The sequence below is a fragment of the Arachis hypogaea genome, chromosome 16 (assembly GCF_003086295.3).
Source record: "Arachis hypogaea cultivar Tifrunner chromosome 16, arahy.Tifrunner.gnm2.J5K5, whole genome shotgun sequence".
In the NCBI taxonomy this organism is placed as follows: Eukaryota; Viridiplantae; Streptophyta; class Magnoliopsida; order Fabales; family Fabaceae; genus Arachis; species Arachis hypogaea.
Window position 1 is genome coordinate 22,814,860 of NC_092051.1, and position 14,562 is coordinate 22,829,421.

At 35.4% G+C, this 14,562-nt stretch overlaps 2 protein-coding genes across 2 annotated transcripts; both read right to left on the minus strand.

Annotated features, from left to right (window-relative positions):
- Positions 1–9,181: 9,181 nt before the first annotated feature.
- On the minus strand, positions 9,182–9,604 carry LOC114925484 (uncharacterized). Its single transcript, XM_029293821.1, has one exon. It carries the CDS (start codon positions 9,602–9,604, stop codon positions 9,182–9,184), a length of 423 nt encoding a protein of 140 aa, XP_029149654.1.
- Positions 9,605–9,661: 57 nt separating this feature from the next.
- On the minus strand, positions 9,662–10,592 carry LOC112756855 (uncharacterized). The gene is made up of 2 exons (XM_025805466.1): positions 10,106–10,592; positions 9,662–10,005 (listed from the first exon to the last, which is right to left on the minus strand). The coding sequence occupies exons 1-2, from the start codon at positions 10,590–10,592 to the stop codon at positions 9,662–9,664; spliced, it is 831 nt and encodes a 276-aa protein (XP_025661251.1).
- Positions 10,593–14,562: the final 3,970 nt, after the last annotated feature.

Sequence of the window (14,562 nt, forward strand, 5' to 3'; positions counted from 1 at the left end):
ATTATTTCATCTCTGATCTAGACACTTTCAACCTTTCTCTAATTTTGTTTAGCAACTTTCTTAGACTTGTTTTCTTTTGCTTGTATTGGATAGATGTAAACAGTTTACTTACTTCATTTTGATTGCTACTTGTGGCTGCTACTGCTATGAATCTAACATTCTTATGCAAGTTTTCTAATTTTTCCCTCCTTAATGACAAAAGGGGAAGAAAAGAAAAGAAAAGAAAAGAAAATAAAGGAAAAGAGATATTTAAAGCCTTTGATGTTTAATGCTTATGCTATGTTGTTATCTCTTGAAATAATATTTGCATGATAGGCATTATGTGTTCTTTGTTAATCTACTACTACATCTTTTTCATGATGGTGCTTGTGTTAAATGATCATATGTTTCATACTATTGTTGCTGTGTTGTATTGCTTTGGTATTGGTCTCATTGGTTCCTTTAAGATATCTTGATTTCAAAAGTAAGCCATGATTAAGGGGGAGAAATGCTACATTAAGGGGGAGCACTATAAATTTCGGATGATCATCAAAGAAAAGTGTTCTTACTCCATCTTTAAATTAAATTTTAATTTTATTCATCCTCTTTTATCATGTTTATCATCAAGGGAGAGATTGTTGAGTTAAGTTTGATTTTGGGTTTTACATAAATGATGACAACCATTCTTTGGGTTTAAACCCAAGTTTGTTTAATGTGTGTGTTAAGTGATACAGACCTATTTACATGTTGCTTCAGCAACTTCAAGTATTACAACTCCAAAGCTTTAGCCCATTATATGTTTATGAAGAAATAAATCAGAACCTATGAGCTAAGAGAGAGAGAACCAAATGCTCATGGTTGGAATAAAGTGAAAAAAGCAAGAAGTACATTTGACACTATTAGGGCACTGTTGTGGCTCTAGAAAAGCAATAATGACACAAGGACAAAACAATATCAAAATGCAGAAGATCACTAGCAAAGTTTGGAAGATCAAAATAAAAATGCAGAGGTATAGACAGCCGTTGGTAAGGCACGAAATGGAAATGTTGTGCATGCCAAGGAAGATAGCAAATCCAATGATAGCAGAGTTGGTGGAGCAACTCCTCAAACAAGCAGAGTTAATAGAGCAGAATAAAAAAGCATTGTATGCCAATAGAGATAGTTTGAACGGGCAGAATCAAGAAAGGGATTGGAAGAGGCAATGCTAAAATTTGAAGGGCAAGCTTCATCCTATAAAACTGGTCTCACTTCACCATTGAAAGACAAGAAAAAGAGAGTGACGCAATAGCATCATCTCAACATTCTTAAGCTGAATTCTTTTTCTTCAATTTGTGCTTCATTTTAGATTTTATTTGCTATGGCTATCTAATTTCATCTTTCTGTAATTGAAAAAAGGCTTATGAAAGTGAGTTGAGAAAGCCATGAGAGAAGAGGCAAGAGAGATGCATGAAACAGCCAGAAAAATATTTCTGTGTAATCTGGTTTTGTTAAACTAAGATTTAGTTCCCCTTGCCAAGTTGGAATAGCACTTGGTGGTAGATTGAATCTGTGGGTTTCCCTTCCAAGTTGGGACAGTACTTGGGTAGCTAGGCGTTGGGGTAGAAAGTTTAGTGGAAAATACTAGATGGATTAGGTTGTAATTCATTAGTATTGGTGTTTGTAATTTGATTGATTATAATGGAAATTTCACCATGGTTGTGGTGGAGACTGGATGTAGGTCTCATGGCACCTAGAAACTGAACCAGGATACATGCTGGTCTCATTCTCTTCTTCCTTTCTCTGTTTCTTTCTGGTTTTATTGCAACATAAATAGTATCTTTATAGTTTGCTGCACTTTTATTTTGGCATGTATATATACCTTTAGTCTTTAGTTGTTGGTTGTGATTGGATAATGCGATAATTGAACCTAGTTTAATTTTCTATATACATAATGATTTAGTTTGATTGAAATTAAGAAATGAACTTAGGATTTTTTATTTTTCATCCAATCACATTACATATATGTAGAATAAGTTTAGTCAAAATAATGAAATTTCTAAGACAATTTCTTTTTATATAGGGCATTGGCATTTCGATTGATTTGAGTTGATATTTTTCATTGAAACTTGCTTGAAATATATTGTGGAACATAGTTTTTGAACTAGAACACATAAGCTTATGAGTTTTGAGCCTTAATATGTGGTTACATCATATTAACTACTATTTTTATTCTTGTGTGTTATTCTCTTTCTATAATTGTAATATTTGCCTTGTTTAGTTCTTTATGTCCATTATTCTGTGTATATATGCATTTATATGATTAAGGTCGTTGTTTCATTTAGCTCACTTACCCATATAGCCTTACTCTTTCATCTAAATTTGTTAGCCAACTTTGAACCTTATTAGTTCCCCTTTTGTTCTTAGTTTCAGCACATTACTAGCCTTAAGTGAAAAATAATAAATGTCCTTTATTTGGATCTTTGATTATCTTAGGCTAGTGAGAGTGTGTAATATCTAAGTGTGAAGAAATTTGGGAATATTGGACTATTGGTTGATAAAAGTGTGTTTTGTGTTTTTATTGAAAATATTGAAAAGTGAGTACATACTCATGTATTAATTATGTAAACCATATGCATCGACACTTGTATATATATTTCACTTTGAAAGAAAATAAAAAAAATAAAATAAAAAGAAAAAAAAGAAATAAAAAGAATAAAAATAGGATAAAGGCCCTAATGAAAAGTACTAATAACAATGCATATGGGATGTAAATTAAAAAGAATGCATGAGTTTGTGAAAAGTGAAATAATGGGTAGCTAGGTGGTATTAGAATTGCATAGGTTTTTATATGTTAGGTGAGTATTTAAGTTGATCAAAGATTCAAATTCTAGCTAGCTCACTTAGCCATATACATTTTTACCTTTACCCTAGCCATGTTACAACCTTTGAAAAAGTCCTCATGATACTTGTATGTATACATTGAATAATTGTTAACTGTTAAATGAAAAACAAATCTTAGAAAGTAAGATTAGAAGAGAATTGAGTGAATGAACCCTATATACTTGAGCGATTAGAGAATATACACATCTAATGAGGTGCTCGATTACTCAATTCTATGTTTTCATCTAGTATTATCTCTTATCTTGCAAGTTATCAATTCTTTTCAATGACTCTAATAAATTGTTGGATTTGAATTGGTTGCTATTGTCTTTAGCCTTGATTATTTACATGCTTTCTTGGAAATTGAATTATTTTGACCAAGTAGATAAAAGTAAATAAAGTAGATAGAGGTAGGTAGTATTAGGTAGAGTAGTTGCATATATTCAGATAGATTGCATTTAGATACTTGGATGGAATGAATGTTGATACCCCCTTTTTTGTCTTTCTTGATGTTTAACATGAGGACATGCTATTGTTTAAGTGTGGAAGGTTGATAAACCACAATTTTAAGATAAACTTTGGATCGAATTGGGTGAATTTTATCAACTTATTTTGTATTTATTCACTGAAATAACATAGTTTTATGAATTCTTCCTAATTATGCTTAATGATTAAAAACATACTTTTTAGGCTCTTAAATTGCTAAATTTAATTCACTTTATCTCTATTCGATGTCTTGATGGGTTTGTTGAGTGATTTAAGGCTTAGAAGGCAACGATGACTTGAATAAGTGAAGAAAAAGTATGCAAAAGTGGAGAATTCATGAAGAAATGAAATTTGGAGATTCTTAGGATCATGCATACGCATGACTATTAGCACGTGATTTACTTAAAGGACAAAAGTGGAGCATACGCATGACTGTCCCTTAATGTTCTATTGTTAAATTCGATGTCTTGATTCTCAATCCTTACCATGAATGTCTTTTGGCATTTACATTTCCTTTAGTTATTAGATTTCCTTTCTTACAATTTAATTTCTTGCCTTTTTGTCTTTAAACCCCTCCCCCATTTTCTCATAACCGATAATATGCATACCTCACTGCGATTCTTTTGAAAGACGACCCGAGATCTAATACTTTCGGTTTTTATTAGTTTGCATTCATGAAAAACAAAATAAACTTTCATTCCGGTTATTTGTTGGTTTTGAACTATACTATTGACGAGGCAATTCTTTATTGAGAAAACTCTGAACTGATGTTTGGCCTGCATCAACAGACTTTCTTTCCTATCCTTTACTCATGTTTTAAAAAAATACCCTCAATTCCCTCTCTATCTTTGTCGCAAGTCCCTATTTAATTATCCCCTTAGAGAATGTAGATACACACAACTATCCGCTTTAGAGGCAGGTCCCTTAGCATCAATGGCACCAGTAGAGCCATCAGCACTAGTAGAGCTGCCACCAGCACTAGCAGCACCATCATCATCATCATAGTCATTCTATCATTTGGTGCACTGGCTCATTGAGGACATAGTTCGTTTGGAGCATTGCTCCAAGCAATGCTATGAGAACATTAAACACCAGCACCCGGCTTGGGACAAGACAATAGAGGAGTTGGACACACTCTCAGAGCACAGCGAGGAGGAGGAGCAGGTTCCACCAATTGAAGGTGGAGATGACGAGGACTCCTACTCTGCGTGATTTCATGAGCACCGAGGACGCCACTACTAGAAATAGGGCTTTTTCGGACGAATTTTGAGACGAAATTGAAATAAATTTCGAACAAATTAGGGACAAAATTTTTCTTTCAAACAAAATTGGGACAAATTTTTTTTTGTCCCAAAAAGCCTTGTTGCTAATTTACATTTTGTGTAAAATTTCGTTCGAAATTTTTTTCAGACGATTTTGTGACAGATTTCGAATAGGCATTTATCTGTTAGATTTCTAACTATTATGATGTATTTTAGACGAATTTTAGATAGAATAGCCAACATAAAGACGCTTTTTAATTTACATATGGATGCATGATAGGTGCTGGACTCTGTTATGGGAGAGGGGTGTGCTTAACATTTTTGTGGTGTCAGTGGGCGAACTAATCGGACCCTGCGAGTTGCGTAGGAGGAACAACTCGGACCCTTCGAGTTGCAGTAACCACACGGACCGTCCGATTTCCGGTTAACCAAACGCACGGTCCGATTTACTCTTCCCTGGACACGCGTCGCACTGGGGCGTCTAGGACAAGCGGTGCCCTGAAACCAAACGAAGACCAAGTTACCTACTCTCACCATCCGAATGAACTCATTCTCACCTTTCACTTTCAACCTCACTCCCATCTTCTTCTTCTTCCTTTCTCGGTTCTGAAAGCTACTTGCTAGAAGAAAGAAAACCATGCCAAAAAAAAAATTAAAGATGTTGATCGATCTGAGCTTCATATTATTCATTATCTCAGTCATTCTGATTATGTAAGTGTTATTTTTAAAATTTTTAAATTTTTTATATTTTTTATATTTATAGTTATTATTATTAAAAATTTAATTATTATGAATATTGTTAGAAATGCAAGTTAGAAATATAAATAGAATGATTATTAGGATATCTCCATATTTGTTAGGTTTTTTTGAAATTTTTCTGGAAATTTTTTTCTAATTTTTAATTATAAATATTATTATTAGGAAATTTGTTATTATTATGCTTGCTAGTTTTTTATTTTAAAAATGTAAACAGAACAGAACAGAAACGGTAGTGATTTTTTTACAGAGAATTTAATTTTTTTTAGTTTTTTATTAAATTTTATTATAATTATAACTGGAAAGAATGTGTAAACTTTTTAAAAAAATTTTAAAATTCTTTACTATAACGGTTGTGGATGAAGTTAAATGTTATTGTTATTGTGAGAAATTGTTAGTACTTACGGAATGATTAGTGGGATTATTTTTATGAAAGCACGTTAGGTTTTGTTACGAGGATATTTAAATTTTGTTAATTGTAATCATCATTATTAGCATGTTAATTGTTCTTACCGTTGTTGGAAAATGAAGGTTTGGCATATACTGGTTAGTAATATTTTTTGATAGTTGAGGAAAAAATATTTCAATGATAGCAAATCAGTAATTAATATTAGATATTATGGTAGATGTTGTAAGTTAAGAATTTTGATTAGGAATATTTGTATTGGTAATTATTTTCATTAGTTGTTAGTTATGAATAAAATTAAGGATTAATAATTAATTTTAGAAGTTAGAATAATTACTTTTAAAAGGATTCAGTAAAATGATTTATGATAGTCATATAGTAATTGTTAATGAGCTGACTATAATTTGTTATCTTTTTTGTAGAAGTTAAGAATGTTGACTTGTAATCACCCAATTCCTCCGGATCAGTACAACGATAGGGTGGAGGACCATTTACGACTTACCGGTTTTTATCATGAATCTTAGATTGGGGTAGTGCAGTGTCAGAAAGCATTGGTGAATGCTCTGATCGAATGTTGGCACCCTGAAACACATACGTTTCACCTTCCCATTGGTGAAATGTGCCGTGACTCTTGAAGATGTGGCTCTAATTCTTGGTCTTCCCACAGATGGTCTTCTAGTCACAGGGATGACAATGAGTAGTTTTGAAGCGTTGGAGGCGGAGTGTTTGATTCAATTTGGAGTTGCACCGCGTAAGTCGGACTGTAGAGGTAGCTGCATAAAACTTACCTGGCTGTGGGATCTAAAAGAAAATTTAGAGTTGACTGATGATATCAGTATACAGAGGTATGTGAGGTGCCATATTATGTTGCTGATCGGGAAGATCTTGTTTGGGGATAAGTCTGGGACAGGTGTGCACTGGAAATTTCTATCCTTGCTACGTGATTTTGTTAGTATTGGACAGTATAGTTGGGGAGCGGCATGCCTAGCACACCTCTACAGGGCGTTATGCAGGGCATCTCGTTTTAACTGCAAGGAAATAGATGGTCCACTAACACTTTTACTCAGTTGGGCTTGGATCCAGCTGCCATATCTATCGCCGCTACCTAGGGAACCCCGCAGTTTTTCGCTAGCAAACAGGTAATAATTTGTTACAATGTACCCGTATCTTGATATTTAAGATTTAGTTGAGCTAGTTGAGCTAATTGAATATATCATATTAGGTGGCGTAACTGGGATCGTGGTGACCGACGATATAGATATCTGACTCTAGCTCACTTTAGGAAGGCATTTGATGAACTTCAGGAAGGGCAGGTGTGTTTTAATTAAAGAAGTATTAGTTTCGGGTTTAAGGTCTGAGACATATTTATGAATCATTGTTATTGTTATTGGTATTGTGGGTTGTAATCATGAGGTTCGTTTATTTTTCCCAGTTTGTTTGGGTTGCTTATGTTGTGGATTGCGTGGATCCGAACATCATTCCTGCTGAAATCTACATGCAGTCGGTTGTCTGGAGTGCTACAGTTCCTTTGGTATCATTTGAATGTATCGAGTGGCATGCTACCGATAGTTTTAGGTGACAGTTTAGTTTTGTTCAAGGAGTACCTAATCAGGAGCGGAATCTGGACAAGGCGCATGGAAAAGTCCTGACTGGTCCCAAGAATCTTAACTGGGCCACGGCACCGAGTCATTCAATTTGGGTGATGCATTGGTCAAACAGGTATAACTACGTTCTATCTGAGCTTCCCATGCCTTCACAGCATCCATTAGATTGTTACATGTATTGGTACCGATCAAAATCTGGGGACCACTTGAACTTGTCGAATCTTGTGGGTCAAGAGAATGATGAAGGTAATCAGGATATGGATGAGGATGATCAGGATATGGATGAGGGTAATCAGGATACCGATGAGGGTAGTCAGGATATGGATGATGACAATGAAGAACAAGAGCCACATTCGCCGCATATATTACCTCCAAACCCGATTCCAGAAGAACAACCTCAGTCCCCAAACTAGTATGTACCTCAGACACAGTTTCCCCCATCATTTCCAATAAGTCAACAATATTGGGGTATGTCACAGTTTGAAACAGGAGAAGGAGGTTCTTTTAGCCAGTTGCTTGGGTTCATGGCTGCAGATGCAGAACTATCACAATATGGACATCAGCCCGAGTTCATGGCAGGCAGGTATTCGTTGGATGCGAGGTATCCGGGCCATACCTCATCGGTTGCTTCTGGGGGGTTCGTATCAGTTGACTCTAGTAGGACTGACGGTGGATGCGGAGTTCTTAATAGTCAGAATCCTAACTGTGTTTCCATGGGACTCATTGATAAAAATGCTAACACACTCGAGAAAGAGACCGATGCGTATCTAGTAGATGACCCGGATGACGAGGACGATGATGAGGAGGATGAAATAGAGGAGTTCGATGAGGATGAAGAATCTCGTAATGATGATATTATGTTGTGTATTTTACTTTACATGTTCAATTAGTTATTTATTTTTTGTTCATAAATGGCATCTCTGTTTGGTTTTTCCTGAATGATATGTGGTATCTATGTTGGTTTGATTACCTTATGTGCTACATTTATTTGTTTTTTATAAATTGTATATAGGTCAGGAACGCACTCTGGATGACAAAGTCAAATGTTACAATCTGATGATTGATCCACCACGTCGTAGCACTAATCGCTACACTCCATCTGTCTTCAAAAAGGCGGCGAAGAAATGCAAGAACTTTGTGAAGGATGTAAAGTGCGCAATAAGAAAGTAGTTGTGGTGTAATGTATTTATTTAAGAATTAATCATGTGGACTATTTTTAGAGTACTTTGTATCTGTTTGATATTATGTATTAATGAGCTGGACTATGCTAAGATTTCTATTGTATGTTTAGAGTATTTATAAATTAATGACCTTATTAAGGTATTATTGATCTGGACTACGTATTAATGTTTCATAAAATCTGAGTATATTGCTACAGATATCATGTCAATATACCTCAATTGGACAATTGAGATCATATTATAACATGCTATAGGTATCTTATATTTAGTGTTGTAAAAACCAGATCGGACCGGCTAGTTTAACTAGAGAACCGATGAACCGGACCATCTACCGGTCCGGTCAGAAATTTGGACCGCATAAGGTTGAAAACCGGTCTTCCACCATCACCAAGCTGTGATGATTTTCATTAATATAATAAATATAAACTTGTAGTAGATATTAATATAATAGATATAAACTGCTTAATAAATTATTAAAACTATTTTAACATAAAAGCAAGATAAAAATGTTATACAATGTTACATAAATATGAGATTTCGAGTGATTTTATACAATGTTACATATATCAGGTCAAGTTAAATCAAATGGACAAATCATGCCATACTATATAATGCTACACATATCATATGAAATCTGAGACTGTGAACCTATTGAGCATCTCCGTCGACATTTGCACCAGCTGACTGACGGCATCTGCTACGACTATATCCCTCGGCTCCACATAGCCTACATCGCCTAGGACGACATAACATTCGCGTGTCCATCTCATTCAAGAAGCGGGTTATCCTTGGGTGACCTTTCGTGATGCGTCTCAGGTACGGATTCGGTACGAACCGAGGACCGTTGTAAGTAGGCCATGTCGTAGGATTACCTAGTGGCCTAAACCTTGCTCGGTACACCCGCCGAACTTGGTCAATCTTATACACATCATGCACATATAGTTTCCAATCCAATCGCTGGTTGGCACAACATGCGAACACATGTCTGCAGGGGATCCGGTCCAATTGGAACTCACCACAGTCACATCGAAGGCCACGTAGATCGACTGCAAACTCCAGTTCGCTTGGCATCTCACGCACCTCAAATACCTCATTCTGCCGGTCAAGGCAACTGACCTGAATGTTTCCTTATGCAAGTTGGTTTGCATGCAACTTCAAGGTCACGACATCAGAGAACACATGGCCATAATTAATCCGCGCTTCTGCCTCCGCTCTTTTTCGAGTGAACAACTCGTTTAGCCTATAGAATGTTGCCTTCACAAGAGCAGTAATGGGAAGATTGCGTGCACCCTTCAACACGGAATTGATGCATTCCACTAGATTCGTCGTCATGTGACCCCATTGGTATCCACCATCAAATGTCAATGCGTACTGTTCGCGAGGAATTCGGTTTAACCAGTTTGTATACGCTTCGCCCCATTCCCGTAATCGCTGGTAACGCACTTCGTACTCCCGAACCGTTCTCGAATATTCTGGAAGATAGCAACATAAAAAAAGAAAAATAAAAGATGTCAAAACAAATGCTGGAGGTTATTTCTATTAATAACTTACTTAAATTTAGTAAATGGTTACCAATGTTGACGACCAATTTTTGGAGGTACGGTGCCTTGAATTTTCGCAGAAAATTCGACTTTATATGCCTGATGCAAAACATATGAAAAGCTCTAAGAGGTGACCAAGCTCCGTTACTACGTTCCACAGCTACATTGATGGATTCGTGTCGGTCGGATATTAGACCCACACCATCCCGAGTGACAACATGTTGACGAAGGTTACGAAGGAAAAAGTGCCATGCATCAGAAGTTTCTCCCTCCACAATAGCAAACGCAATTGGGACGATATTGTTGTTGCCATCCTGTGAAACTGCCACTAGTAGACAACCCTTATACTTTCCGTACAAGTGAGTCCCATCCACTTGGACAATTGGCTTACAATGTCTGAATGCCCTAAGACAGGGGTAATAACTCCAAAATACTCGAATATCACCCACCAAGTCATCGCCTTGATATGCAGGCATAGTCTCAAAATGGACAACAGCTGATGGCTCTTTATGACACATGGCCTCAAACCATATAAACAACGCTTCAAACGATGCTTTCCAACCTCCAAATATTTTTTCTACTGCCCTTTGCTTAGCCAACCATGCTTTCCGATAACTTACGGTGTAGTTGAACTTCGATTGCACTTCCGCTATAACCGACTTTACCTTTAAGGAGGGATTAGCCTCAACCAATGGCTTTATCGCTTCTGCAATTGTGATAGAATCCAGCTTCGAATGATCCTGTGAAATGGTGGCTCTGGTACAGGTGTGACTACCATTATACCTCCTTATAACCCAACAGTACTTCCTGCTGATCATGCTAACCCTGATAAGCCAATCACATCCTGACCCATACTGCATACACGGCATAAAATGTCAACGGCTCAGACTCATACACCCGGTAGTCTACGCTTCGTCGTATGGTATATTTTTTATCGCCTTAATAACAGCTTCCCTGGAACTAAACTCCATACCAATGACAAATTCACCATCTGCGACAATAGGAATCTCTGCAATTGACAACCACCATAGGAAAAATCAAATAAAGACACAGATATTTCAAAACCGATAATAAGGGTAAATCTACAGTAACTGCCTTTGGTATGATATAAATCCAAATCTGACAACATGTTATTATGTCACTCTAATTAAAAAAAGGAACAATTGGCAGAAAAGATAAAAACCGAATCGGACCGGCCAGTTCGACCGTCAAACCAAATGAACCGGAACCTAACCGGTCCGGTTCACTAGGTTTGAACCGTAGAATGGATCGATCAACTGCGAATGATAATTAGAAACTCACGTAATATTTACTAATCATATTCGACAGAATTTTATTATTACCTAATAAGTACTTATAGTATATATATAACAGTGCTATTTTTTATTTTTTTACATAGGACCGGGTCAACCGATTTTTTCCACTAACCCAGCGGTTGAACCAGTGACTCAGTCACCTGAACCGCTCGACCACCGGTTCGATGCTGAGAACTATAACATCAACGCATGATTAAATAATGGTAAATAAATACTAATTAATTCATAACTAAATCAATAACTGACTAAAAAAAACCTAATACGACGTATTACGTACCTGCAGTCATATATTCCGGAAACTCCGGAACATGCATGGCTTCCAAGTCCAAAACTCGCATGAATGATGGCTCCTCAAACGGCACTTCGTTTGCGAGTGCATTTGCCACCTCTGTCACATCTGGAGTCGTAGTTCCATCACCTTGATCTTCATCTCCATCTGGACCAACAAACTCGTAGTTACTTTTGAACTCTTCTTCACTGTCACTATTATAATCTTCCCGTAGAATATTCTGGTCGGCCTCAGATTGTTCAAACTCAACATACAACTCGATAAATGAGATCTGAGCCCGATTTTCAATATATATTGAAAACATCTCTTGCATGCTCGCTTCGTCCGTCACATATTTGGTTTGAAACTGGACGAATCCACCAAACACCTGTATGGGATATCTGTATAGAACACATGATATCTTTCTTGCCCTCTCAGAATCAATCTTTTCACAGATCACACCTTTGAGCTCCTCAAATGAGATGATAAAAGAAATAACATCTAGCGAATTTTCACAAATAAATTTTACTCCTTCAGACGTTTATAGTAAAATTTTACCGAAATAATACACTTTTAGTAACACTCTGTCACTCATTTCTCTCAATCACAAACAAAAAAATCATAGCTTTAGCTACTAGATTTTCAAGTTTAAAACAGGAAGTAATAAAGAAACGAGAAAGAAGAAGCAGAAGACGCAGCCGTTCAAGTTGGGGAAGAAGACTCAAGTAAGCTATCAGTTCACTTCACGCTTTTATATAGACCACCTTAATGAACTCACACCCTTCGACTAGGTTAACATCATTCAAAAAAATATTAACAAATGAAACCGGACCATGCGATTTCTTCTCGCAGTTCATCAAAAAAATTTTCATCCGCACTCAAAATGGAGGGTCCGAGTTCAGTTCAAATTCTAAGCATGGAACTCGGACCATGCGACTTGTAGTACCATTGCATATTAAAAAACCAACCTAAGGTAACATGGAGGGTCCGATTTAGAGCACCCCAAATTTTATTTCTCATTAGCATACAATTCAGACCGTGCGATTTGATATGCAAAATTTGTAACTAAAGAAAATGCACGGTCCGAGTTCTTCATCCTGAAACTGCCAAAAAGCTGTCCCACATATACGTCTAGTCCCCCATGCTTCCATATCCAAGAAAAGCACACATATAGGTTCCATTTCGATAAAATTGAGCCACATAAAGACAATGTATTTCAGACAAATTTTAAACGTAAAGATATTTCATTTTAGACAAATTTCAAACAAAAAATATTTTTTATTTCAGACAAATTTCTAACGAATTTAGTCAAATATAATAAATTTTTTTTTGAACAAATTTTAGACAAATAAAATATTTCTTTTCAATTAAATTTCAGACAAATTTAATTTAAAAGAATTTACGTATTTGAAACAAATTTCATACAAAACAATAAAATATTTTTCGCACAAATTTTCTACAAATTTAATATAATATTTCAAACAATTTTTATATAGAATAATTTGCTATTTAATATATAAATATTTTAGAAAATAAATTGTATTCGATTTTCTTTCTATATTAAGACCATCATAATCATTTTTTTCATATTACATCATCGAAATTATAAACACATAATAAAGTCATGAAAAAGCCAATTACCATAAAAGAGTTAAAAAAATATTTATTATTAAAATACTTGTCTATAAATGTAATCAAACTAAAATAAAAAAAATAATTAAACTAAAACAAAAAAAACCTTTTAAAATGTCAAATATCATGAATAAAATCAAATGTACTAACTAATTCACCTAAAAATTCCTTAATTTAAATCAGAAAAATCATATACTCCATACATCAATCACTCATGTTATCATCCTCATCATTACTAGAGCCTGTCCCAGGCTCATCATCCGCAAGAACAGACAAAATTGAAGGAAGTGGGAGATTCAACTTTTTATACAAAGCATGAAGTGTCTTTTCAGTAGAACCAATTCTTTTTTGTTGAGCTTTTAGTTGACGTCCTTATTCTTTTAACTTATGCTTAGCATCATTCAACTTAACCTTTTGCTCTTCATTGATCATTTCTTTCTCCTTTGCCTTTTCTTTCCACATGTGAAGTTCTTGCTCAATATTTAGATTGTCTTTGGATGTCTCTGAGCAATTTCTGGAATCTAACTTTGAAGAGAGATCTAAACCAAAAGAACCTAAACCAAAAGCATCTTTCTTTTTTTCCTTTGTCACAACTTCGTTCCAAATAGTGTAATCATCTGGTATATCTAAGCTTTCCTTAGATGCCTCAACATCTCCCTCATTATCCAAGGATAAAGCTACTTGAGAAAGTTCTGTCTTTCACTTTTTAAATTCACCCTACAAAACCAATTCATTTTAATCACAATTAAATATGCCATGAACAAATACTAACATATAGTGAAAATTATTTTTGAAAACGACAAAAGAAGAAGAACAAACTAGCATCACATACAATGACTTTCTCAGATCTTTCATCAATCCAACTTTTATCCTTTTTGGTGTGGCATTTAGTATAAACCTCCTCTAGAGAAGGTTTTACTCCCGTAGCTTTTTCCTATAATATAATAGTTTTAATCGATAGGAAAGAAAAAAGAATAAGAAAACATTGCACATAATAAGAACAAGACTAAAATTAAACTATTTTTATCTTACCATTCTGCGTGCATGTTCACCCATAAATATGGAACCACCAGTGTGCATGGAACTTCCAATATTTGGTGCTCGATTCACAGTATTTGCTGCTGACCAGTTCTTAAAATGCGGATCTGTAGCCCAATAATGTAATAGTTGATGCCAAACGGGTTCAGGAATATATTTTGGTACATAGTTAGGGTTTTTTGAATAATTGAGTCTCTCCTGATTCATCAATCCTCTTAATCGAGCACTCTCTTT